General features: G+C 53.4%; 8 protein-coding genes across 8 annotated transcripts; 5 read left to right on the top strand and 3 right to left on the bottom strand.

Annotated features, from left to right (window-relative positions):
- Positions 1–17: 17 nt before the first annotated feature.
- On the bottom strand, positions 18–1563 carry K437DRAFT_243544 (UPF0014-domain-containing protein; the record flags this gene model as incomplete). The annotated part of the gene is made up of 4 exons (XM_013389938.1): positions 883–1563; positions 735–818; positions 464–645; positions 18–337 (listed from the first exon to the last, which is right to left on the bottom strand). The coding sequence occupies exons 1-4, from the start codon at positions 1290–1292 to the stop codon at positions 18–20; spliced, it is 996 nt and encodes a 331-aa protein (XP_013245392.1). The 5' UTR covers positions 1293–1563.
- On the top strand, positions 1415–2859 carry K437DRAFT_254139 (P-loop containing nucleoside triphosphate hydrolase protein). Its single transcript, XM_013389939.1, has 3 exons — positions 1415–1796; positions 1867–2498; positions 2574–2859. The coding sequence occupies exons 1-3, from the start codon at positions 1666–1668 to the stop codon at positions 2813–2815; spliced, it is 1005 nt and encodes a 334-aa protein (XP_013245393.1). The 5' UTR covers positions 1415–1665; the 3' UTR covers positions 2816–2859.
- A 49-nt stretch (positions 2860–2908) lies between these two features.
- Positions 2909–5966, bottom strand: K437DRAFT_292999 (uncharacterized protein; the record flags this gene model as incomplete). Its single annotated transcript, XM_013389940.1, has 9 exons — positions 2909–3270; positions 3372–3590; positions 3630–3967; positions 4036–4105; positions 4153–4431; positions 4470–5130; positions 5331–5574; positions 5641–5650; positions 5708–5966. 9 exons carry the CDS (start codon positions 5964–5966, stop codon positions 2909–2911), a joined length of 2442 nt encoding a protein of 813 aa, XP_013245394.1.
- A 1675-nt stretch (positions 5967–7641) lies between these two features.
- K437DRAFT_277553 (putative nitrite reductase) lies at positions 7642–11293 on the top strand (the record flags this gene model as incomplete). Its single annotated transcript, XM_013389941.1, has 9 exons — positions 7642–7792; positions 7900–8059; positions 8180–8894; positions 8930–9339; positions 9376–9765; positions 9839–9965; positions 10042–10069; positions 10157–10294; positions 10353–11293. 9 exons carry the CDS (start codon positions 7642–7644, stop codon positions 11291–11293), a joined length of 3060 nt encoding a protein of 1019 aa, XP_013245395.1.
- A 1312-nt stretch (positions 11294–12605) lies between these two features.
- Positions 12606–15096, top strand: K437DRAFT_289013 (MFS general substrate transporter; the record flags this gene model as incomplete). The annotated part of the gene is made up of 7 exons (XM_013389942.1): positions 12606–13325; positions 13395–13731; positions 13803–13897; positions 13974–14446; positions 14533–14661; positions 14710–14898; positions 14979–15096. Exons 1-7 carry the CDS (start codon positions 13011–13013, stop codon positions 15094–15096), a joined length of 1656 nt encoding a protein of 551 aa, XP_013245396.1. The 5' UTR covers positions 12606–13010.
- An 862-nt stretch (positions 15097–15958) lies between these two features.
- Positions 15959–19784, top strand: K437DRAFT_187429 (uncharacterized protein). Its single transcript, XM_013389943.1, has 2 exons — positions 15959–17711; positions 17792–19784. Exons 1-2 carry the CDS (start codon positions 16054–16056, stop codon positions 19734–19736), a joined length of 3603 nt encoding a protein of 1200 aa, XP_013245397.1. The 5' UTR covers positions 15959–16053; the 3' UTR covers positions 19737–19784.
- Positions 19739–21228, bottom strand: K437DRAFT_243550 (Sec20-domain-containing protein). Its single transcript, XM_013389944.1, has 2 exons — positions 20633–21228; positions 19739–20562 (listed from the first exon to the last, which is right to left on the bottom strand). Exons 1-2 carry the CDS (start codon positions 21040–21042, stop codon positions 19833–19835), a joined length of 1140 nt encoding a protein of 379 aa, XP_013245398.1. The 5' UTR covers positions 21043–21228; the 3' UTR covers positions 19739–19832.
- Positions 21229–21699: 471 nt separating this feature from the next.
- K437DRAFT_220425 (S-adenosyl-L-methionine-dependent methyltransferase) lies at positions 21700–23662 on the top strand (the record flags this gene model as incomplete). The annotated part of the gene is made up of 5 exons (XM_013389945.1): positions 21700–22195; positions 22260–22369; positions 22428–22816; positions 22885–23556; positions 23626–23662. The coding sequence occupies 5 exons, from the start codon at positions 21700–21702 to the stop codon at positions 23660–23662; spliced, it is 1704 nt and encodes a 567-aa protein (XP_013245399.1).
- Positions 23663–24458: the final 796 nt, after the last annotated feature.

A 24458-nucleotide genomic window follows, 5' to 3' on the forward strand; every position in this document is an offset into this window, starting at 1 on the left:
GAATGCAACACAGCTGCTTATCGCAACTGAACATTCCCTTGCCTCCTCCATCGTCGCCACGCCTCTGGGATGCCGTACCACATAGCCTGCGCCTGCACTCCCAACAGCGCGCCTGCGGCAGGATCGTCCCCAGCCGCAGCTGCTGAAGATGCGGGTTGACGAACAACACGGGGTGTTGGTCGTCCGTCCTTTGCGCTCCAGGCGCGCTCGGGTCGGATGCGGCCACGCGCATCGACCATGATGCCACACGTTGCGATGCACGCACTCAAGCTTGCGAACGCCGTGCTGGCACTCAGGCAGAAGATGATGATCATCTGCAGCTTAGCGGCCGTGTCGACTGCGGTGGTTGTTCGCGTCGTGCCGAGCAGAGAGTTAGGGAAGAGCGGGGACATGAGTCTGTCAAAAGTTTGAACGGAGGGAAATGTGGCGATGCACAGTGCTTGAGAGTGAAATCGGAACGTACCGTCTGCACCACCAAGGACTGCTCCTGTGAACATGCCCGGAAGACTAATCAAGCCAATGACGGGCATTTGGTTGATGATCGGCGTCAAGGCTAATCGCAAGGCGTCGGTGGCAACGGGTCGACACGCTTCGAATCGTGTCGCTCCATGTGCCAGGTAGGTCTCCACCTTGTCGCGGTTCGAGCTGTTAGGGCGGAAGGCAGTAAATCGTTGAACGTCAGTGGGATGGGCGGCAATCAGTTTCTTCCTACAAGCTATATGCAGAACACTCACTTGAGTTGCTCAAGAGTGTAAGAGGTAGCTATTGTCACCCCGCTTATCGCATTGCCCAGCGCCATACCGAGCGCCGGGATGAACCTATGAATTAAGCATGATCATCAGCAGGCGGCGCTCAGCGGTCAAGACAAACCTTTAGGCTCACTTGCTCGGAGCCCACCAGGGATCCTGCGATAAGGCAAAGCGACTAGCAACCGCAAAGCAAGGCACACAACCCATTATCATAGAAGTCAATGTCACTGTGAACATTCCCTCGTATCGGTACTTCGCCTTGTTCAGCGTGACCTCGGATGCGGCGAGCAGGTTGAGCACGAGCGCCATCAACGCCACGGCCCACAGCGAGTTTGCAGCGAAGATCCTGTCCAGCACGAGTGACATGATATATAGCTGCACGGCGCATCTTGCTGCTGCAATCAGAAGCGAGCGCGAGATGCCCAGCTTGAAGTAGATCGAGAGCAGCGCATCGATCAGCAGGAAGCAGAAGGCGATCAGCACGTTGGCCCAGGTGAGGTGCTGGCCCGGCGATGGGGTCAAAGGGTCTCCTGCCTGGCTCATCTTGAGGATTCCCTCTCAACACTTATCGCGAATCCTGCATGCAAACTTTTAAAATGTCAGTGACCCTTCAAGTCGCAGCCATTGCACATGTCGTGGACAAGGGTGCGCTCAAAATTCGTTGCGTCGCTTGCTCTTTCAGTAACACAGCGGTGAGGCGTGTCGCTTGCGCTTGTGTGCAGGAACACGGACCAAAAAATAGCAACTTTGCCCTCCGTGCTTAGCTGACGGTTCGGGGTCTATTATATCGCGTGACGCGTTCATCAAAGTGTCAAAACTACCTCCAGCCCAATGAAACAAAGGCGTAGCCGACCACAGCCGTGCATTTGCTATTTATTGACGGAAATCCGTGGCTGAAGTGGCAAGAACAAGGGCGATGGCGGACGTTGAGCGAGCATTCTTTAGGGTCGAGGGCCTGTCGGGACCCCAATGGGCTTCCTGGTCCGGCATGACCTTTGATCTCGCACGAGGCGATATTCTGTTGCTCCGCGGCGAGAGTGGCTCAGGGTGAGCACTTGCATTTCGCAATCTTCCGCACTGAGTGAACGAACGAGGATGACTAATAGTTTCACATCAGGAAAACTACATTGCTCAAGGCTCTCGCCGATCTTCTGCCAAGCGACGGAGGCAGCATCGTGCTCCAAGGGCGGCCACATGCATCCTTGCCGCCGCATATATATCGTTCCCGTGTCCTATACGTGCCTCAGCGACCGTCGATTCTACCAGGGTCACCGCGTGACTTCCTCGATATGGTGTACGACTTTTCCGCGAATCGCGACCTTGGACCGCTTCCGGAAGTGGAAGACCTGAGCGAACGAGATACAGAGGCTGCTGTGACGGCCGACGGTGCATCGCTGAATGCACATGGATGGAAGATCGAAGAAGCAGAAATCCCTCTCGAGAGTACGAGCACGGCAGACGACGCAAGCAGCATTCGTTCTGGTTCATCAGCGCGCAACAACTCGAGAGACAGGCCCACAGTTGACACGCGGTCCCTGCGTCGCGCCGCCAGCAAAAGCTTCTCGCGCGCGCCAACAATACCCAACGACCCAATCTTCCTGTCTAGTGCCGAGTGGGGCTTGCCGACAAGCGTGTGGGATCGCGAGTGGAGCCAGATCAGTGGTGGCGAGGCGCAGCGGGTGGGCCTTGCGGTACCGCTCTGTCTCATCGGTGGCAAGCGAAAAGGCGATGGCGTACTATTGCTCGACGGTGAGTCTCCTGATGGAAAGGCGTGGAAGCTGAAATCAAAAAGTTTCTGAAAGCGAGCGCGGTCGATATTTGTAGAACCAACATCCGCACTCGACAGTCGCACGGCAGCCGCCGTGGAGAAAACGCTACTCCTTTCACGGACTGCTTTGACCCTCATTTGGATCACCCACTCCGAAGACCAGGCAAGACGAATCATCACGCTCGTAGACGAGGATAATCACCGTCGGCGAGGTTCACCAGCAAAGTACGACGATGACCTACCGCGGGAACGTAAAGTGTTTGTACTGTCCTTGTCAGCATCGTCGCTCCAAAACTAAAACTATTACGTGGAAAGGCATCTCATGCTGTCTTGTATGCAAGTCAAAGTCTATTTATAATATAGAAGTTGATTGGGCGAGGTGCTCTATAGATCAGAAGAAGACAACTATGCGCTCGAGGTCCCATCCGAGTGCTGCGAGGCCAACGGCGACAATTCTCTCCATCGGTGGCGGTCCACAAACGAGTGCGATGGTACCTTCAAGCTCGTCGGAAGTCTGCAATTTGGCTGGGGGTGGAGGCATGTGCTGCTGCAAGATTTGCTCGTTGACTCTCCCTCGGCCCATCGGCCACTCTGGTGCGCATTCGCCAGAAAGGATGTGCCAAAGCTTGATCCTGCCGTTGGATTGCTTGACGACTTCATCGATGTGCGTGCGTGCGAGGATGTTGGACTCTGTACGGTTCGCATCAACGATCCAGACGTTGACGTCGCTCTCTGGTCCATTGTCGAAGATGCCTTTGAGGGTTGACCAGCACGGAGTGAAACCAGAGCCACCGCAGATCATGGCGACGTTTTAACCTTGCGCTCTTTCCCCTTCCACTTAATTTGACCGTTACCAAGGTATGTGAAGCTCCCTAGAGGGCCTTTGAGCTCGACAAAGTCCTCTCCGGCTTTCAGATTATCGATTGCTACGCTCATCTTCCCACCCTGAGGGAGTGCCGTGGAGGGGAAGTAGACCTTGATAAGGATGTCGATGTATCCGCGCAGCTCGTTGTTGGAGAAGGGTGTGTATGCGTGCTGCACGATCTCTTCTTCCTTGCCACCAGCACTTTTGGCTTTGAGACGCACGTAGAGATGCTATCCGATCGGCAGACCGGGCTCCTGATCTGGATGGTCGAGAGCAAAGCGGAAGACCCGTGAATCGCCCGAAATTGTCTCCTTGGAAACGAGCTTAGACTTCTTCCATTTCTTTGGATTGAGGAACGACTGCGTAACGTCATCGTTCTCTTCAGATATAGACGGCGCGGCAAGACCGTCACTGTCGAGAATGCCCAGGTGCAATGGACGCATCTTCTTCTTAGCGTCCATCGAATGAATGGCCATGAAGTCATCCGTCGCATCCTCGCCCGCGACAAGAGCGATCGATTCAACTCCACCTGGATGCTCGGCCAAGAAGCTGGTACCGTCAAACACATGGCCTTTGATGACAAACCTGGCGCCAGGGAATGGCAGATGAGAAACATCATTCGTCGCACCAATTGCCAATTCTTAGGAACTTACCATGGACTTCGCTCGTTTGCGTGGTCCGCAACCTGAGCTGCAGTGATCCTCACCGTCCGCTTCTCTACATCTGTCATGATCTCCACCTCATCCACTTCCTGTGAGGCTTTGCGTCACCTGGCCCTGCAGGGCCTTCCTGTGGACCGGACATTGCTGTCTCGCCGAAGATCGGATAGCGAATATTCTGGCCATTGTCTTTGAGCCTCTGCATCCAGCCCCCATTGGTGTTGCCAGCGACTGTCGGGTGCTCGAAGACGATCTTGTTATTGTCAGGGTTACGCAGCACCGCAACTCTGTGCCAGCAACCGTTCATCGTGCCCGTGGCGTTCCATGCAAGATCTCGCGGCATCTGAGCCAAACCTTCGTCCGTCGCTCGGATCGTGATAACGCTCGCGGCTGCGAGTCGCTGGATCGGCACCCGAAGCTCCAAAAACACCACGTGAATGACATCTCGCTTGTGGAAAGATCCAGCGTGCCAAAGTAAGGATGGTGTCTAATCGGGTTGAGACGGTACAAATCTTCTGGAAAGTCGAGCTCTGCCAGCTGCCACGAGTCGCCATCGTCAAGGGAGATCTCAGCGCGCGAAATGCGCTTGCCACCGCCCGTGTATGCGTAGCCCTGCAGGTCGTAAAAACCTTTGCTGTCCGCCTCGATGGTCTCATTGTGTGCCGGGCACGCGATAGCCGCGTTGACGTTCACATTGTAAATAATGTATTTGGGATTGTACCACCAGTGGTCTTCCGTGCGGGCTTGGTCTGTCGTCACTTCTGCTGGTAAGACTTTGTTATCTTGGAAGTGGAGATGATGCTGACACTCCTTGTCTGATACCTCGACGCGGTTGAGCCATTTCACCATGCGACCGCCAATTTGACCCGGCACGACCAGACGCAAAGGAAATCCATGGTCAGGAGTGAATGCTTTGCCGTTCCTTCCCCATGCAATCAATATGCCCTTTCTGCGGTCGAGACAGTGGACCAGGCGCTGACTGGTGCCGTATTTGCCGTTCGGAAGCTCGTCGATGCATTCGAAAACCACGTGGCGACTTCTGCCTGGCGTGTCGCGATCCCATGAGTAGGCTGCGGCGGGTCGCTTGGGCTTGCAGTAATTCAATACATCAGCAAGTAAGACACCAGTGAAAAGTCATGCGAAGGTAAATCGAATTATTTGTCAGCTCGGTTCGAGATGGGAGATGTGCAACTCGAAAAGTGCATCTGTACTGGTACCAGCGCTGCCCCAGTTAAATTCGAGGCCTTTCGCCACAACATTTGATCTTTTCGGCGGTTTCCAGCGCACACGAGGGTGATCGGTAGTGTTATCGTCTCGAACCGATCTTTCAGCTCTTGGATGCTGAAAGAGACCTCATTGTGTACAAGGCCGTGGATCCGTAGGCGCCAGTTAGATGCTTCCTCTGGCTCAACACGAGGAACATAGCCGTGATTTCGGTCGAAGAAAAGTGCTGTCGGCGTGATGAATCCGCTCTTCCACAGTTCTGACAAAGGCGCTTCGACATTGAGCGGGTGTTTACCTCTAAGTCGGATCCTGTGAAAAGTGAGAGCGTATCTACATTAGAGGGGTGGAAAGATGAATTACGCTCATGAGACATACATGCGTTCATCTTATGGAACCCAAGCATCTGGAGTTCCCTTGTCCACATCAAGTTTTTGAAGTGTACCACCAGCAGGTACGGGGGGAAGTCTTTCGTGGTATTCGGTCGGATATTCATCCTCGTAGTCGGTGTCGTCTGTGCCCCTGCTAATGACCTCGCTAGTCGAAGAAGACGAGGATCCCTCTTTGCCGCTTGAGGGGCCTACCTGCCAGATGGATGGCTCGGCTGACGAAGTCATAAACGTTATAGGCGTTGAGACACCTGCGCTATCTTCGCTGCTGCTATCCAGGAAGGTCGCGATGGCTAATTCGGGAGAAGGCGACATAATTGCAGGACCGGTGGCTGCTTCCCTTTAGCGGGCTAACTGTGTCACGGCAATGGCCTGGCGATGGAACCCTAGCATCCAGCCATGAATGAAAAAGAAGGTGTTGCGCTCACAATGCCGTTGGGCAATTGGCAAAAGTCGCAGGCGTTGCAGTCCTGGATTCAGTGTTCGGTATTCCAGTATTCGGTATGCAGGATTGACATTGATATAGCATGCTGCGTGCAGAGTGCCCTTAACCTCCAATGCATTCAAGGGGCCTGGTTTTCCGTCACTGAAGATGTGCAAAAAGCGAGGGAAGGCGGGGCACCGTCTTAAGACTGGCCACCCGCAATACCTTCGTGATTTAACACCCTCCAAACCCCCGGTACTCAGCAACTCCAAGGCTGCTCCCAGCGGCTATTCTGGGCCATCTTCAGGGCTTCAAACGAGTAGTTTGATCACCTACCAGCCACCAGATGTTAGCAGAGATAAGCAGGTTGTCGGTTGCCCTGGGTTGCACAATTGCCCTGGGTTGCACAATTGCCCTGGGTTGCCCTTGCCTACGAAAGTAGTGATACGACAGAAAAGGACAGCAAGAATGTGAGAACTTGGCAACCGATCGTGCGCAGGCCACTTGACTTGGAACGTACTAGTAGGTGCTTGGCGGTCCCAGGTTGTTTATTGTAGGCCCTCACACTGCTGTGCACATCTCCGTGGAAGTCTGTAAGTGACATCCGGCAGTTGCAGGTGGGCTGCCACTGTGGCACTGGCGACGTAAATCAGCCCAGATCCCAGGGTGGCACATTAAGGCGTTGTTGAGTGCGATGAGACCCCGGTGCTTGGGTGACAGCCCCCTGACCCCGAAAACCTAGGTAGGCCTAGAGTGAATATCTCCAGAGATCAACCGGTCATCGGTGAGATAAAGAATGCGAGATGTCACTTGTCGGTAAGCAGGCAAGTATGCCGTTCGGCGCAATGAACAGCATGATTAGCAACTGCATTGAGATTAAGTGTGGAGTGCTTTCACTTTTTGTGAAAGGGAACGTCAGACGGGGTTTCAGGTATCAATAAATCCAAAAAAAACTGTCCCATGATGTTCACATTTTCCTCACTATTAAGAGGCCGCCTTTCTGCACATTTTTCGGATTCCGGGCACTCTCTCGTCAAAATGGAGGTACCTTCCCCACAACCTCATTCGCGCTTGACACACTCTTATACAATGTACTTATCCCTATCTTCTGACAGCAAGTGCCTCTCTCACAAGGAAGTCTGGAGTCCAGCCAGGTCTGAGCTCTTCCCCACTCGAAGTAGCCAAGGCAGGACAGCAGTAAATGTCCTTTTGAGTTCCCACTCGTATTTGGATTTAGCTTCGAAGTTTGAGAGCGAAGGCTCTCCGATCTCCACTTCGTGACTGTTGGGTCTCGAAGGGATGTTACAGGCTCTACACTGGCGATTGATGAGTGCATACATAGAAAGAACTGAGCCACATGTTAATTAACCCGTGAAACCATCCCTAGGTGTTCCAATTGCCATTGTTTACCATTGATCTTCTTACCTTGCCTTTCTACAAGTACTCTGGTCCACCTGCTATCATCCGATGCGGTGACCTCTAGGCGTATCGACGAACACGTACGGTCGCAAGATGGTTCCCGTTCCTTCCGAGGTGATGTACAGACGCGATGCTGCGGCTAATGGTATGCAGCGCAAGCATGCTGCTGTCGTCGGACTAGGCATGGTGGGAGTCGCCTTTATCGAAAAGCTCCTTCAGAACGACCTCGACGGGGGTCGCAACGAATGGGAAGTTGTTGTCGTTGGAGATGAGCCGCACATTGCCTACAACCGTGTCAGTCTTACATGGTGAGATAAATGCCATGGCCTAGACAATACTACGGGAATTGCCGGCTCATGGTCCAACGACCCGATTGTAGATACTTTGCCAATCGTTCTATCGAAGATCTCCATTTCAATCCGGTGGAATGGTACAGGTCTCATGCTCCAGGCAAGCTCACTTACCACACCGAAGATCTCGTCACATTCGTTGATACGGATGCCAAGGCCGTCCATACTTTGAAGGGCCACGTCCTCAACTATGACACCTGCGTCCTCTGCACCGGGTCCGATGCTGCTCTTCCGCCCTACATCAGCCGGGAAAAATTCGAATAAACAGCAGGAACCTTTGTCTACCGCAACATTGCAGAACTCGATGCGACGATCCATTATGCGAATACACGCAGACCCATCAAGCGAGCAGCCGTCGTCGGTGGAGGTCTCCTCGGCCTCGAAGCCGCAAAGGCACTACTAGACCTCGAGGGTGTCAAGCAGGTTGTCCTTGTCGAGCACAACAAATGGGTTCTCAGTCGGCAGCTTGATGCCGAAGGAGGTCGAATGCTCGTCGAAAAGGTCCGCAGTATGGGTGTTGAAGTGCTCTTGCAGGCACGGGTCCGAGACCTGCTCTTCTCTAGCGCGGAGGAGGAAGATGAGGGAAGAGAGCGCCTCAGAGGCATCTTGCTGGAAGGGGAATCGGGGGATTGGGAGTACCAACTGGACAATATCGTCTTTGCAGTCGGCATCAAACCACGAGATGAAGTGGCTGTTGCATCGAATCTTGAAGTCGCTTCTCGTGGAGGAATCGCAGTTCATGATCACATTCAATCCTTGGCAGACGATGTCTATGCAATTGGCGAGTGCCCAAGCTGGAAAGGCGAGCTATGGGGACTCATCGGCCCGGGAATTACTATGGCCTACATCCTCGCCTTCAACCTGACGGAAGGTCCGATTCACTCAATGCGCACAATGTCACCTCCGGACGTGAGCACCAAGTTGAAACTCATGGGTGTCGATGTCACCAGTTTCGGCCAGTACTTTGCGGACCAAGGCAACATCACAGGAGCGTTGCCGGGCTCGAAGTGTTCTGGCGCTCGCAGCAATGGTGAGGGTGACGCTCCACTTGTCAAGGCACTTACCTACTGTGATCCTTTTCGGAGATCTACAAAAAGTACATATTCACGGCAGACGGTAAATACGTCGTGGGTGGAATGATGGTGGGCGATGTCAGCGACTTCACCAAGCTCGTATCATTGGCGGCCAAGGGCAAGCCAATCGAGAAGCCACCCTCAGAATTCATCGTTGGCGCAAAGAAGGAAGAAGAGGACGAGGCTGCTGACTTGGATGATAACGCGCAGATCTGTTCCTGCCATAACGTCACCAAAGGTGCAGTCATCAAGCAAGTCAAGGCGGGATGCCGAGCCATTGGCGACCTCAAGTCCAAGACCAAGTGCGGCACTGGCTATGGTAGTTGCATGCCACTTGCAACGTCCATCTTCAACGCAGCGATGAAAGCAGAAGGCGCCGAGATCAGCAACCAGATATGCCCGCACTTCAAGTATACGCGTCAGTAGCTGTTCACGATCATCAAGTTCCGCAAACTCAGGGGTTTTACACAGATCATGCACGAAGTCGGCAACAAGCCTGACAGTCTTGGATGCGAGGTCTGCCGCCCTGCCATCTCTTCGATTCTCTCATCCCTTTTCAATGAGTTCATCCAAAAGCCGGCGCTCAAGGCGAATCTCGATACGAACGACAGGTACCTTGCCAACATCCAGCGCGATGGCACCTACTCGGTTGTCCCACATATCTCTGCCGGTGAAGTGACCCCCGAGAAGCTCATAGCATTGGGCAACGTCTCTAAGAAGTACAATCTTTACGTTAAGATCACTGGGGGTACAAGAATTGATATGTTCGGGGCCAAGAAACAAGACTTGCCCGCCATTTGGGAGGAGCTCATCGCTTGCGGCTTCGAGTCCGGTCACGCTTATGGAAAGTGCGTGTCTTCTTGTTATTCTTTTCATTCGCGGATATAAACACACACTGAGTGTTGCATTACTATTTTGTAGATCTCTGTGTACGGTGAAGTCCTGTGTTGGCTCTACTTGGTGTCGATATGGCGTACGTGACAGTGTCGGCCTAGCTGTGGAATTCGAAGAACGCTACAAGTCTATCCGTACGCCGCACATGATTAAGGTGGGTGCATCTCTGCAAGCCCTCATGCCATTGTTTCAAAAGGTAATGGCACTCACCGTCGTTTCTCCGCTGGCAGGGTGGCTGCAGCGGCTGTGTGAGGGAATGTGCAGAGGCACAAGAGGTGATGGAATGCCATGCTTGAGATTCCTTCAAACTGATTTACAACGTGAAATTGGGACTTGCAGGAAAAGACTTTGGCGTGATTGCAACACCAAAAGGCTGGAATGTCTTCGTTGGCGGAAACGGTGGAGTAAAGCCACGTCACGCAGATCTCATCGCGGAGAACGTCACCAGGCACATGGCTGTCAAAATCGTTGACCGCGTCCTTAGTAAGTTAAGCACAATGCCCTGACAGGATGTTCACGGCTTACAATATTTTGCTTGCAGTGTACTACATCCGTGATGCAGATAAGCTGCAGCGCACGGCGCGATGGATTGCACAGCTTCCAAACCGCGTCCAGACGCTCAAGGATGTCATCATCGACGACAAACTCGGCATTTGTGCAGAGCTAGAGAAGGAGATGGACGAGCCCGTAGGCCCATTTCACGATGAGTGGGCAGAAGTCCTCAAGAATCCGGAGCGCCGCAGGGCCTTTCGTCAATTCGTCAACACGTCGGACAACCAGATGACCATCGAGCGAGTGCAGGAGCGACACTCTGAGCGCCCCGCGGATTGGCCAGAAGATTCGGGCCCTCTCAAGTTCTCGCGGAAAGACATTGTCCAGACCGCAAAGTGGGAATGGCGCAAGGTCTGTCGGTACGAGGACCTCGAGTCGCAGGAGAACGTTCCGAGCTCGGCTGTCATCAAGTATGGTGATGTGCAAATCGGGATCTGGAACCTTCCTGGCAAAGGCCTACGTGCTGCGCAGAAAATGTGCCCACAGAAGCGAGCTTTTATCCTTGCAGATGTACTTGTTGGCGAGGATGCCAGCGGCCGTCCGTACGTCTCGTACCCTTTGCACAAGCGTCGCTATAATCTCTCGGCCAAGCCCGAGGAAGAAAGTGGATTCTGTGATGATGCCGACTTTCAGGTCATGACGTTTGAGGCGAAACTCTCAGACGACGGCGAGACGGTTCTGCACAACCTCCCAGACACAGATTCGCTCGATGCAGTGCTCAGCACCACCAAGTGGATGATCAGAAAGGCGCAGGAAGAATTGGATCTGCTGTCTTCGCATGTTGGCAGCCATGGCGTGGAGATCGCTGGGCCCTCGGAAGCAATACAAAAAGAGGGCAGACAAGGGTCTCAGGTAGGTGACTCTAGCGGAAAAATCAGCTGCTCGGACGGCAGAAACTATATTGGTAAAAAGAACAAGCTCCCTCAATAAGCGCATTCATTTTCCAATGTATACAAGAAGTCCATTCTCGTTTCCGTACACACGTATCCTCATCGCCAGTCGCCGCGTCGCTCAAGGGAAATGCTCGATCGCTTTTTGCTATCTGCCCCTAACTCTATGGAGTATGGACGTTAAACGATGAACATGACTGTGACCAATGACTTTCGTTGGTAATCCGCTACTCTCCCGTTCCCACTGTACTCGAACGAGTCTCAATGTGAATGGGTTTCAAGAACGCATCAAGCCTCATTGCGTGTACCACTGCAAACCAGTTAAGACGCGGCTGAAGGGTCGCAAATTTAAAATCAATGACTTCGTGGAAAAACAGAGCTTGGTAAAAGTTTGGCTTATCGGAGCACCATTTCGTGTAATTTTAATGATGGTCCATCGATCATCTACATATCATGCCTCCATTATGCTTTTGCTGCTGCCAAGGGCGTTCCTTTAAAAATATTCAATCTTGGAGCCGCCACTCCAATCCTGTCGCGATTGTCATCAATGTTGTTTGTGTGATATTGAGCACCTGAGGACAGTACTGAACGCTGACATCTAACACACGGGTTGATTCGTGCGTTGGAAAGGTACAGTGACGTCACTCCGTGCGTGTGAGTCAGAGAGAGCTGCAATGCGACGAACTGTTTAGATTTTTGGCCTATCTTTCTTTGGCATCGTCAATCGCCAGCCTCTTAGATAACTCCCGAAGCTCGCGGGTATGTATAATATGTATGCTCTCTCTAAATTGCAGCCATTATGGCGACTGTTTGGTGGAGATCTAGAAGCATTGAGCATGAAGGGCCTGGGCGGACTTGAGCTATGATGAGTAGCTCTGAAAGCCGCAAGCCCTCGTTGCAAATTGCAGGCTCCTTGTCTCAAGGTCGTCGCTCTTTACACTTCACATTGATCGGAGACTTGGAATTTACGTACACTTGGCTGCCGGGCTTCTACAATGTACAGATCCTGAACACTCGGTGTATACTCGGCACTGTGCAGGGCCCCATCATTGACCATTTCTCCACGTTTCTCTACACCCCAATCTCAGGTGTGCATGGCGCATCGTTTCGGGCCTGGAGGAACAAAGCCCTACCACTGCGGCACTTCCCTCTTACAGTTACTAGAATACAAGATGCGGGATGACTTTGCGCCCCAAGTGCATACTACATGGTCAAAAAGGTTCGGCTGTAGTAGAGCGCAGGATTTGCTTGTGAACGCATTAAAAATGCCTTCAGCGTGTGAGAACGGCGAAACGGAGAAAGCCAGAGGAAACGTCCCTACCCGCAGCATCTCCCATTAACCTCCCTGTGTACTTATGTACATCCCTATGAACTGTTCCATCCTGAATAACCAGGAAATCTGGATCCTAAATCTTGTCTCCAGTCTCTGCGACCTTGACCACCGGGTTTCACAGGGTGACTGTCGCTGGATAGCAAGACGTAAAGACGGACTTCCTGCATTCCAAGACGCACTATCAAACCATTCTCTTTACACGGGTCCCAGAATGATTTTGGTTTTGTGCCACTGCTGGTATGTATTGCTGCATTCCACTTGTTACTCTCGTTGTGATCTTCTTGATGACTCGTGTGGAATATAAGGTCGCTATTTGCACCCTCCATTAGATCTTTTGCGGATTAGGGCATCTGTCGCGCGGTAAAAGGTTTGATATATTGCTCTATATAGAGCCGTCAACAAAAACGTCATCCAACGGCGCAACATGGACACCAAAGAGTTAGAGCACACTAAGGCTGCCGAGGCGGCAAGTAGTCAGGACAGCATCCCTGTCATAGAGTCAACAGAGAGCGATGCTCCGCCACCACCGCCGGTCGCCTTAACGGAAGGCGCGATCGCAACTACGGATGCGTACCGCAGCGAAAAGGAAAGACAGGTGGTGAGCGGCGAATACAGGCACCCCTTCCGCTGGTCGCCCCTCTGGGAGCTGGAGGTCATCAACCCCCTCAACCAGAAATCGTTTACCCTACCGCCCTTGCGTGTGACGTCGTCTTACTTTATTGCGTTTTGGATGTCAACCGTAAGTCTGTCGTTCGCGACCGCGGTAAATTTGCAAAGTCTTATACCTTCCATCCTTTCCCTTCCCCAGCTCGGCTTCTTCGTTGCTTTCCTCTCGTGGTTTGCCTTCTCACCGCTCATGCCCGAAACGGTCAAATCAGACCTGAAGTTGACCTCGGCCCAGGTGGCCAACTCCAATATTGCAGCTTTAAGTGCCACCTTGCTCGTCCGTTTCGTTGCTGGCCCGCTTGTGGACCGCTTCGGACCGCTTCGGACCGCTTCGGACCGCTTCGGACCCCGAAAAGTGATGGTTGCCCTCCTCTTGCTTGGTGCCATCCCATCCGGTCTGGCTGGTACAGCACACAATGCTGACTCTCTTTACGCTGTGCGGGTTTTCATTTCGATTCTCGGTGGCACCTTTGCTCCTTGTACGTGATCTAGGACTGGAAAAATCCGCCTCGCGCTTTCCTGACTGCCTTCCATTACTCTTTGCTTGTAGGTCAAGCGTGGACGACAGCCTGGTTCGACAAAGCTGTCGTCGGCTCTGCGAACGCACTTGCTGGAGGCTGGGGGAACATGGGAGGCGGCGTGACCGTGAGTAATCGCAATCAAGAATGCAGCACAACGAGTTTGTTGATTTTCGCGTCACTATCTATACATCGACGCACAGTTTGCGACTCAGACGGGACTCTTCGAGCGCCTCCTTCATGATGGTCTTTCGCAACACGTCGGGTGGCGCATCTGCTTCGTCATTGTCCCGGTTCCGATATTGCTGTTCACAGCTGGGCTCATGCTCCTCATCGCCCGTGGCCATCCCATGGGTCGCTGGGCCAACCGTCATGAGACGCCAGCCACCGCGGGTGCCGTGCTGATGGGCGAGGACATTAACATCGATGCGGACGAGAGGCGGGCGACGGAGAAGCGTGGCCCCGCAAAAAGCCACAGCGAAAAGGCCGTCAGGGCTATGATCGAGCCAAATAATCCAAGCTCATTGAAACCCAACGATGTTGCTGTCAATGAACCGCTCACCAAGAGCATCTTGATATCCGTTGTGACCGACCCGCGAACCTGGATGCTTAGTCTGTCTTACGCTTCGACTTTCGGCTTTGAGCTGGCACTGGATGCAAGCCTTGCAAACAGCTTGTGAGTTTCCTGCATTGCATGGACGATCGAGACCCCACAGTCTAACGTGTAAACGGACCTGCCTGCATGTTCGGGTTGTTCAAGAGTAAGACATTCCAGCAGCTCGACGCCAGATACCTCGCCTCTATCTATGGTCTGCTGAACATCTGCATGCGCTTCCTGGGCGGCCTCGGCGCCAACATTCTCTACGCACGATTCGGCATCACCGCCAAGAAGTACTAGGTGCTCAGTTTGTCAACTCTGCAAGGTCTCTTCGCCATCAGCTTAGGTGTGCTGATCGACTATGGCTCCATCACCGTCGGCAAGTTCATGGGCTTCGTCTTCATGCTTTCGTTTTCGGGCTTTTCAGCAAACGGAGCGAAGTACGCGCTGGTGCCGCACATTTCTTCGCGTTCCAATGGTCTCATGGCCGGTATCGTCGGTGGAATGGGCAACCTAGGCGGCATCCTCTAGTGCGTTGAGAGAGGAGTGCGCCATCTCAAAATATAGAAGCTAACCATCTCTTCTTGTCCCTTTCTTTCTCGTCACACAGCTCGCTCATCTTCCGATTCCAGCCGGCGCCGTACGGCAAGCCGTACTGGATCTCTGGCATCTTCTGCACCGGTCTGAACCTCTTCCTGCTCACCATCCCGCTCGGCGATGCTGCATAGAGAGAGGCAGAGCGGAGCAGGAGCTGACAGGCATTCACTTATCCATATACCTAGATGGCACACGCAGGGAGATCCACTAGTCGCCGTACTAACGCATGCAACTTTCATGTACCGTCACACCATACCGTAACTACATATCACGTTTAAGTTGCTCGCTAATCTCCATCCACCCCGTTCCCCATGCTTCATCCAAAGCACAAGGAGCCAGCGTTAGAGTTCCCGGTTGGTGCAACGCTGCATGCTCAACCGACGAGATGATATGCGTTATTGGTGGCCGTAGGGTGCATCTCCCTATACAACCACCTGGATGATGTCATGGAATTAGTTCTGCTGATCTCTCAAATCTTTTGTCTTTGCTAGACCATTGAGGAGTTCGGACAGCGATTAGATTTACGATACTATCCAACGGGCCTCTCTTGCGGGAAGAGTCTGATAGGCCTCATTGAGAGCTTCGTCAGTCCCTGCGCGACGCTCTAAAAGCCTTCTGGCCTAGCCTAGCTTCATCAAGGTGAGAGAAATTCGGGTGTGTAACTCATCATCGTTTTCGGTTGTCATATTACGTAATGAGGCTTACTGGCTCTCCCGCCCGCGTCATCCCAGCGCGTGTGCAGTGATGCACATACACGCTGACCACTGTGCGTTGCTGCCCCCGACCGCAGGCGGCTCCATCAACAAGCAGCAAGCGTCGAGGTAGACTACATAGGAGGCACGGCCCACCATCGTGCATACGTTTTGTTTTAATTGCAACCGCGTACGGGCGCTGGTGACTGCCCACACTGATGTCGCATTGGAAGAACATGCGCATCCTCGCTTGACGGATCATCGGGTGTCTCATGGCTCCGGTGCAACATAAGCACCGCCTGACATCGAGCAGCAGCAGGCCTCTAGTTCAAGGTCCAAGCGCAGGGCGCACTGTTCGTTGGCGAACTGCGAAGCTGCGGCAAACCGGCCAACATAATGACTAACGCTAATGGTCTTCATGCCCGCAGCTCCGCCGCTGACGCCCAGGCCGAACAGAGTTCTCGGCTGGGCGCAGACACTTTGAGTCCCTTTCAGAGCAGCAGTTTGAATCCCTCCAGCCATCGACCGCGCAGCATTCGCAGCGTACACCGCAGCAGCTCAGCACTTTCTGGCACTTCGAACACCTCAGCCTACGCCTACTCTTCGTCGCCGTCTCATCTTTCCATTCGCTCTTTTTCCGGCTCGCGCCCTTCACCCGTGAGCAGCACGGCTGGCGCGTCGTCCTCGAAGGTGGCCCCTGCGCTCCTGATGGACAATGCTGTGGGCCCTTCACGAGAAGAGTGTGGAATTTTTGCTTCTCATGCGTATCACCTCAGCCCGGAGAGCTTGCCGGATCATTCCAGTGCTGCCGAAAGCAGACTGAGAAAGATGGCTAGCAATTCAACGCTTAAGGGAGAGACAAGGGCAGACAGCGGCCTCGCTAGGTCACGTCCCACATCAGTTTATGAAGTCTCCCGACCGGCAAAAACTCCTCGAACGGAGCAGGCGGATGGACGCCTAGGTTCTCCATCTGATCTACCCTTTCACTCGGCTCCTCAAAAGGAGCAAGCCGATACGCAAAGGCAGGGGATTCATACCAAGGAGAAAGGTCTGGTGGCGGGGCCAAGGGAATGCAAAGATTCTACAGCTGCCAGTAAGGCGAGGCGGAAGACGTGGTTCGGGCTAGGCAGCGTGGTACTCGAAGAGAGCGGGCCAGCAGTGGAAGCAATCACGGAAGGGGTCAAAGCTGACTCCTCAGCCGGATTTCATGAAGGAGCCTGGATTGCGGATCGGGCTTGCAGTACGCCCGGCCTGCCGGAAGCAAGTGGGACAACAAGCGCGTCAACAGTGGACATGCTGCATTCTGTCGCTGTACACCCAGTAAATTCGCGATTGCGCTTGCTTTGGAACGAAAATGGCTCGAATGGGGACACACCACAAACAAATTCCGCAGCCACCGGAGAAGAGCATATTGCACCGTCTGAGGTTCCAGCAGCACCTACCACATCGCGTCTGTGGACTTTATGGAGAGGGCAGGCGACCAATGCTCAGACTCGGCACATAGGCGATGCGTACGCAGCGGAGCCGGAGATGATGGATCTCAGCGAGGACGTTGAAATGCCTCAAGAGGCCTCTCACACAACGCCGGGCCATGCCCAGGGCCACAGCGACAGTCCAGCTCATTATACATCTCTGCAAGCAAATGGGCAAGGCCAGCGACATGCGCGCGATGTCACAGGCGCAAAAGTCGGCTTATACATCATCAGCTGGATCCCGTATCTAGGTCGCTCATCAGCCGAGAACGATACTGGAAATCAAGCTCGTGTTCAAGGGCAAGAACAGTTTGACGCAGCCACGGTCGAACGCGTGCCAAAAGCGTCACTTCCTTCGATGACGCCGGCTGAGGAGGTCAAATTCGAAGCACTCGCGCGCATGCAGGGCGTGGGGATTCAGTCCTCGTCGGCCGCGCAAAAGGATGTGGTCGCAAAAAAGGTGGAGAACGCGATCAGCACTGCGGCAGCTGTTCGATCCGCAGCGAGCGACATTCGCGACAGCGCTGCTGTTATCAACGGGCAGACGAAGGCTAGTTGGGTTTCCTTCTTTTCCGGTCGAAGGTGAGCAAATGTTTTGAAAAATGCACTTAATCTTAATCCACTGACAGTTCCTCCTTTTCCCTCTTTCTCCTTTTGGTCAGTGCAAACCCTGCCCGTCATGGACAAGGGCCTGCTGTCGAACAGGAACCAGAAGCAATGGACCTGGATGATGCAGCGCCTACGTCCAAGAATGCCCATCGACGCGATGATGTAGCATCGGTGCCTCAGGTCTCAGCAAGCGCACAGCGCTCCCTGCAGGGAGATGCAACATTAACGACGCAAGCGGCACCAACCGCTGCAGCTGCCGCTAGCAAGGCTGTTTCTTCGCAATCGGCCGGTGGAAGCACCCTGCGCACCATCGCGTCGTTGACAAAGATTCGTGGCACCAGCTCAGCGTCAAACAGCCCTCAGCTGCAGGGTACAGCTTTCCTGGTAGCGCATGACACACCTGTTGCGCTCAACGTGTCAAAAGCGGATTCAGAGCCGCCAAATTCAAGGCCTGCTGCACCCTTGGAAAGTAATTCTACCAAAGTCCTCCAACATGTCAAGAAAACCAGTACGCAGCGCCCGAATGGCCCCAATCTTGTTGTGCCTTCTTTTGAGGACACGTTTGGTCGGCCGCCGCGTTCTTTGCCGCCGCGCATTGGCGTGCTGGAGCGCACGCTCTCTACTGTTAACAGCTACTTGTTCTCCAAAGTCCCTGACTTTGATCGCATGGGTCGACCCACCGTCGGCGTGCGCGGGCTCTCGTCAGAAGAGGACGCGGCCAGCCGCTTGCCCAAAGCGTGGGCAGCAATGGACGACAAGAGACGAGCGTCGAACAAGGCTTACGGGAAGATTGCCAAGGTGTGCGTCATTGGCGTACATGGCTGGTTCACGCAGGGCCTACTCAAGACGGTCATGGGCGAGCCTACAGGTACTTCGATCAAGTTTGCTTCGATGATGGCGGATGCTGTGCGGAAACATTTCAAAGACGCAGGCAAGGACCTCAACCCCGAGGCCGTCACGGTTATCCCGCTGCAGGGGGATGGCAAGGTCAAAGACCGCGTGGATAAGCTCTTCTCAGGTCTTTTGGCGAATAAGACCTGGTTAGACGATCTCCAGTCGGCCGACGCACTCTTTGTTGCCGCTCATTCTCAAGGTGCAGTCGTCTCTGCGCACCTTTTGGCTCGCCTCATCGAACAGAAGCACGTTTCAACAGCACGCACGAGTACCTGTTTACTCGCTATGTGCGGCATTCACAATGGCCCCTTTACGCATCTTCAAAGCAGCCTTACCTCTTCGTACCTGCATTATTTCGAGACTGCTGCTGCCAAGGAGCTGTTCGAGTTTCAGTCCTCCAAGACGGCCGCATCGCAGCAGTACGCCGCTTCACTTCAAATCTGTCTGTCTGCTGGTGTTAAGACTCTCTATGTCGGCTCGGTCGACGACCAAGTCGTGCCGCTCTACAGCGCGCTGAACACCACTGTATCGCATCCCAACATCTTGCGTGCTCTCTATGTTGACGGACAAGCGTTCCCGCGGACGGACTTCCTCGTCAACCTCCTGACATTTTGCGTCGCCGTGCGCAATGCTGGCTCCACCGATCACAGCTTGCTTACTCTTTTAAGCTCCTCGGTTGCTGGGTCGCTGTATGGCGGCCTTGGCCACTCCCTCATCTACGAAGAGCCGGCGACGTACGCACTGGCCGTGCGTTACCTGTTCGAGGTCACAAGCCCACTCACAGAGCCAACGATACGGTCCACCGAGGAGAAGTTGCCCGCAGTCGAGATCGAGCCGTTCGAAGCACAGCATTGGAACCCGTACCAACTCCCGTGGGCATTGCGAGGGTTGTTGGAAGATCTGCGCGTGAGGGACCTGTTTGGAGATCACATTGTCAAGCTTATCGACGACTATGAGCAGTGGAAACCAGTCACCAAGGTTCTCAAAGACGTGCAATTCAGGCTCCAGCCCATGACCGGCATCAAGAAGCCCGTCCTTCCTGTGCCGCGAGCGAGTTCTTCTTCGGATACGAAAACGATTACAAAAACAGCACCCCGTCTTTGATCCATTCAGCGATTCATTCTGTAGTGGTTAGATGTTGTAGCATACATGGAGACCTTCGGTCCACTATAGAATACAGTGTATAATTGCATTTCTGCCTCAAAGCTCAGTTTTTTCGGTTGGCCGATGAAACTTCCCCTTCTGTGCTCTATTGGCGACCGCGTGCTTGATATTCAAAGGCGATCTGGATGAAGCCGGTACTTCTGGTCCTTCTTGATCTCCGGCTTGCTGCTCTGCTGCGTTCTGTCGAGTGCTGCTGTCCTCGGTCGGCTCGTCTGCCGCCGGCGTCGCGAAGATCTGCGAAGATACGGATGCGATGGAGCTGCTGGCTGCAGTCACGGCTGCCGCTGCCGCAGTGGCGATGCTTTGGGATAGCATCGTCGACGATGCTGAAGCTGCGGCCGACATCGCCCTGGCGCTCTCTTGCGCCGCCTCCTTCGCTAGCTTCAAAGACACTGCAACCTCTTCCCGCGAGCGTCCTCGCAAACCAAAGGCACGGAAGAGGAAGCCAAAGAGCGTCGCCCCTCGATCCCATACGCGCACCTTGAGGATGTATACCACGCAAAAGAGGAAGAAGAGCATGCTGCCCATGACCATCAGCCTGTCGTGTAAGTCTTGCCGCTCCATGCTCTTGATCAATCGCGTGGATGACTTAATCAGTGAAGAGAAAGATGAGTATTCAAGAGATATCGTGCGGAGTGCTGAAGATGATTCATCCAGCATTTGCGCGCTGAAGGTCGATTTTTCGAGCTCTTGCGACATGAGAGCGACTGTCCGTCTCAGAGCATCTGAGACGTCTTCCGAAGCTGTTTGGAGCCTATCATCTCCACTGTAGCAAATGTTCAAAGGTTCAGAGCTGACAACCAGCAGTCAGAGCTATTTTAGGATGCGTGGCTCACGATCGATCTGTGAGGCGGCTAGCCTTTTTGTCCATTCGGTCCAACGAGAGCTCCGCTCGTAAAGCAGCCTCGTTCCTTGCAGAAATTCCTCTCCTGGCTCCTAGTAACGCGGCTCTAGACTCCTGCCTCGCTTTGGAAAGCTCCTCAGAAGCCTTCTCAACCTCGACGAGAACGGCGTGAACCTCCTCCACGCGATCATAATCATCACTCGCGAGCCTGAGCGCCTTGAGTCTGGCCTCTACATCTGCGAATGCCTCGTTCAGCTCTGATTCGTAGCCCTGCAGGAGGGGAACCGATGTTGCGCTGCACAATCGGTCTAGCTGATAGTGTCGAATGTCATGCAGCCGCCGATGGAAGGCTGCAAAGTCGGGCGCAATGTCGCCAGGTAAGTAGGTATAAAAGTTGGACATTGTCGCAACGTGCGGGAGCGCAGCCAAGAACAATTAATGCGCGTTCACGCGTCCCGGGAAGATATAGGTGAAGGCTTGTCGATAGTAAGCTAAATACGGGCTGCGAATAATTTTTTGCTTGGTCGACAAGTCCAAGTTACGTTGTACTCTCTTGACAGGGTGGGCCTGGTGAGACTTCGACAGGAATGAGGGCGAACTCGAGGATAAGACGGCGATGGATGTTACCTGCTGGCCAGGCATTCGGAGGGTGAAAAAGAAATAAAAAGATGACATGGCAAAAGAAAAAACAAAAAGTGTGGTGAATCCAAAGCAAAGGTCTAGAAAACCATCGGCGAAGAATAATGTTCAACCCAGAGAGTACGACATCCCCTTGGACATAAGAGCCCTTTTGTTGCACCCTCTCGACTTGGAAGTTGCAACTGGAGAGCATCGAGCCTGACGTAAGGATTCGCATCCTCAACGAACGCTCTGCTGCTGACCGGCGCAGAATCGATGCCAGGTCGTTTGCTCGCCTCTGTCACAAATTTTTTGCTTCGACGCACAGGAATTACTTCGTTTTCTGGTGCCTGGGCGGTTGCTTACTCACCAACGCACTTATTCCCCGTCACAACGGGCGGCTTCCATTCCACAAGCTCACCCAGCAATCCTTTTTCAGCTATGACCGGCTTCGAGCCCCTGGTGAAGCCAAACGATGGCAAGCGCCGGGCCTCACGATCTCTGTCTCCGGCCGGTGCCGTCGAGGAGGCCTCCCATGCTGCTCACCCTTGCGCGCCTCGTGGTGCCTACGCTGAGGCTTCAACTTCCAAGCAGCAACTACATACACAACAGCCAGACAAAAAGAAACGCAAGATGGAAGCACAGGCGCTGAAGCGCTTACGAAAGGATGCTGCGGAGAAAATCGCCAAGTTCGGCGAGGACCCCATCTTCTACGAGGCCCAGGACCTTTTGGGTGAAAGCACGGTGCAAGCGATTCTGGAAGCAGGAAAAGAATTTGAAAGAAAATTTGAGCGCGGAGAAGAATTAGTTGTTGATGTGAAGGCTCTCGGAGCAGGTGGGCATGGCCTGGCGGTCGCGCCAACAAACGATTGGATCATCTCAGTGCCTAAGGCACTGCCAGGAGAACGTGTCAGGGTCACAATTCAATCTAACGACCGTGAGTATGCACACTAGCCTATTTCTTTGGAAGTCTGCTCATACTGTTTGAGCTCTTCAATCAGGCCTCTTCTCAAAGGCAAGGGTGGTCCACTTCGATTCCAAGTCCTCAGAGTTACGGACAGCGGAGCCATTCTGTCGCTATTTCGACCAATGCGGCGGCTGCCAGTACCAGGTGCGTTTGTGCATCACCCAAGTATGTTCTCATTTTCTAAACAGCGGTGCCTTCACAGAATATGGCATATCCCGTACAACTCGAGCTCAAACAACGGGTTGTCCAGAACGCATTCAAGCATTATTCAGGTTTGGATCCTTCTGTGCTTCCTGCGATTGGACCAACCATGCCGTCACCGAAACAGCGAGCATACCGCACCAAGCTCACGCCTCACTTCAACCTGCCGCCAGAAGCGCGGCAGTACAGACGGACATTAGGATTCCGTCGTGGCAACCGGAAGCGGGACGAGAGTTTGGACGAGGGCGGCCCACTGCCTGTGAAGCCTTCGGTTGAGGTTGCTATCGGGTTTGATGGGCAAGACGGCAAAGTGATGGACATTGAAGAGTGCCCCATCGGGACAGAGACTATTAACAAGGCTCTTCCGGAACATCGTCAGCGGATCAAGGAGTACGTTTTGCGGCCTCTGTTATAAGGCAAAACGTATCTGAATGCTCACCGAATTCTGCCACTCACAGCACGATCTTCGATTTCCCGAATGGTGCGACGCTATTGCTTCGAGACTCATTATCATCGTTCGACTCGCCCGAAAGTCCCTGTGTGGCGATCACCGATCACAAAGCAACGGTGAAGGAGATGGTTGAAAATATAAAATTCGAGTCTCCCGCCGGCGCATTCTTCCAGAACAATCGCTCTATACTGCCAGATCTTCTTGGATACGTCCGAGACGAGATTATCGCATCGCGTGCGCATGATGCTACCGATGCGAACGGCGCTGTCAAGCACTACCTTGTCGATGCATATTGTGGCTCTGGCCTGTTCTCACTCTGCCTCGCACACCTGTTTGACCAAGTCGCTGGTGTCGAGCTCAGCTCGGAGTCCATCAAATGTGCCCAGACCAATGCCGAGCTGAACGGCATCAAGAATGCGAAATTTCTCGCAGGGAACGCAGAGAATATCTTCGGTACAATCGACTACGAGCCCCAGCAGACAACGGTGATCATCGATCCGCCTAGACGAGGGTGCGACGACGCCTTCATCGAGCAACTTGTAAAGCTCGCGCCGAGGAACGTTGTATATGTCTCCTGCAATGTGCACACGCAAGCAAGAGACGTAGGGTCGATCTTGACGAAGGATCCAGCTTACAATGTTCTCAGTATCCGAGGTGCAGATCTTTTCCCTCAAACCAAGTGAGCTTACCGTCAGGATGCGAAGTATTGGCTTTGTTCTTTGTCGCTGACTCTTCAAAACGCTTGCAGCCACGTCGAAGGTATTTGCGTGCTCAGGCGGGATTAATTTTGCGCAAGCTTGCAAATGTATGGCCCGCACACTACGCAGAATGAATATGCCTGCCTAGAATAGTCAGTTACCAATTCCGTTGCACTCGTCTGTTTACATTGCTCGAAATGAACCACGGTGACGAGTATTCTGCCGCATCAATACCTCGGATGAATGGGCTCTGATTGAAAGTATGAATGCAAAGAAAACAACATTTGAGGAGGTTACTAAAGAGTGCGGCGCTGGACTATATTGATTGCTATGCGTGCCTTGCGCCACACGTGGTACTTCAAGACCAATTCAACGAGTCTTCCGGTGTGCCTTGCGTACAAGGTAGTCAGTTGCTTTACCATGAGCCCATTGCTTGCTCGCGCCATGGACTTGGTGGTGCATGTGAGGGAGGTTGCAAGGCAAGTACACATCATGGGCCTACAGCAGAGACATGCGTATCATCCCTTAGAGGCAGCTCGCGATTCCCCCAAAGCAAAATGCACGTTCATCGTACTCACATATGTGGGGACGTAGTTGTGTCCCTTGACATCGGCTTTCAGATTTGAGAGCCGGAAATTGGGAGGCAGCGGACCAAGATCCACTTGGGTTGCACCACCTTCCATTGCTGTCCTCTCCTTCGGGATAATGACGCGTTGATTCAGAGTGTGGATGCACTTGACCATCTTGCGTTTGGCTGCCTTGGCTCTGATCATTGGATGTTCTCTGCGAAGGGGATTCTGGTTGATTTCAGCCGCGAAGGAAGCTGCATAAATAAAATAAGCATTCTGATAGTTTCGCGAGGGTTCGATCCATCTGCCTTCAC

The sequence above is a fragment of the Tilletiaria anomala genome (assembly GCF_000711695.1).
Source record: "Tilletiaria anomala UBC 951 chromosome Unknown K437scaffold_9, whole genome shotgun sequence".
Lineage (NCBI taxonomy): Eukaryota > Fungi > Basidiomycota > Exobasidiomycetes > Georgefischeriales > Tilletiariaceae > Tilletiaria > Tilletiaria anomala.

Coding starts and splice junctions, on each gene's coding strand:
- K437DRAFT_254139 (XM_013389939.1), top strand. CDS start 1,666: ATGGCGGACGTTGAGCGAGCATTCTTTAGGGTCGAGGGCCTGTCGGGA. Junction 1,797..1,866: donor CGCGGCGAGAGTGGCTCAGG/GTGAGCACTTGC, acceptor GTTTCACATCAG/GAAAACTACATTGCTCAAGG. Junction 2,499..2,573: donor TGGCGTACTATTGCTCGACG/GTGAGTCTCCTG, acceptor CGATATTTGTAG/AACCAACATCCGCACTCGAC.
- K437DRAFT_187429 (XM_013389943.1), top strand. CDS start 16,054: ATGACTAACGCTAATGGTCTTCATGCCCGCAGCTCCGCCGCTGACGCC. Junction 17,712..17,791: donor TCCTTCTTTTCCGGTCGAAG/GTGAGCAAATGT, acceptor CCTTTTGGTCAG/TGCAAACCCTGCCCGTCATG.
- K437DRAFT_243550 (XM_013389944.1), bottom strand. CDS start 21,042: ATGTCCAACTTTTATACCTACTTACCTGGCGACATTGCGCCCGACTTT. Junction 20,563..20,632: donor AGCCGCCTCACAGATCGATC/GTGAGCCACGCA, acceptor CATTTGCTACAG/TGGAGATGATAGGCTCCAAA.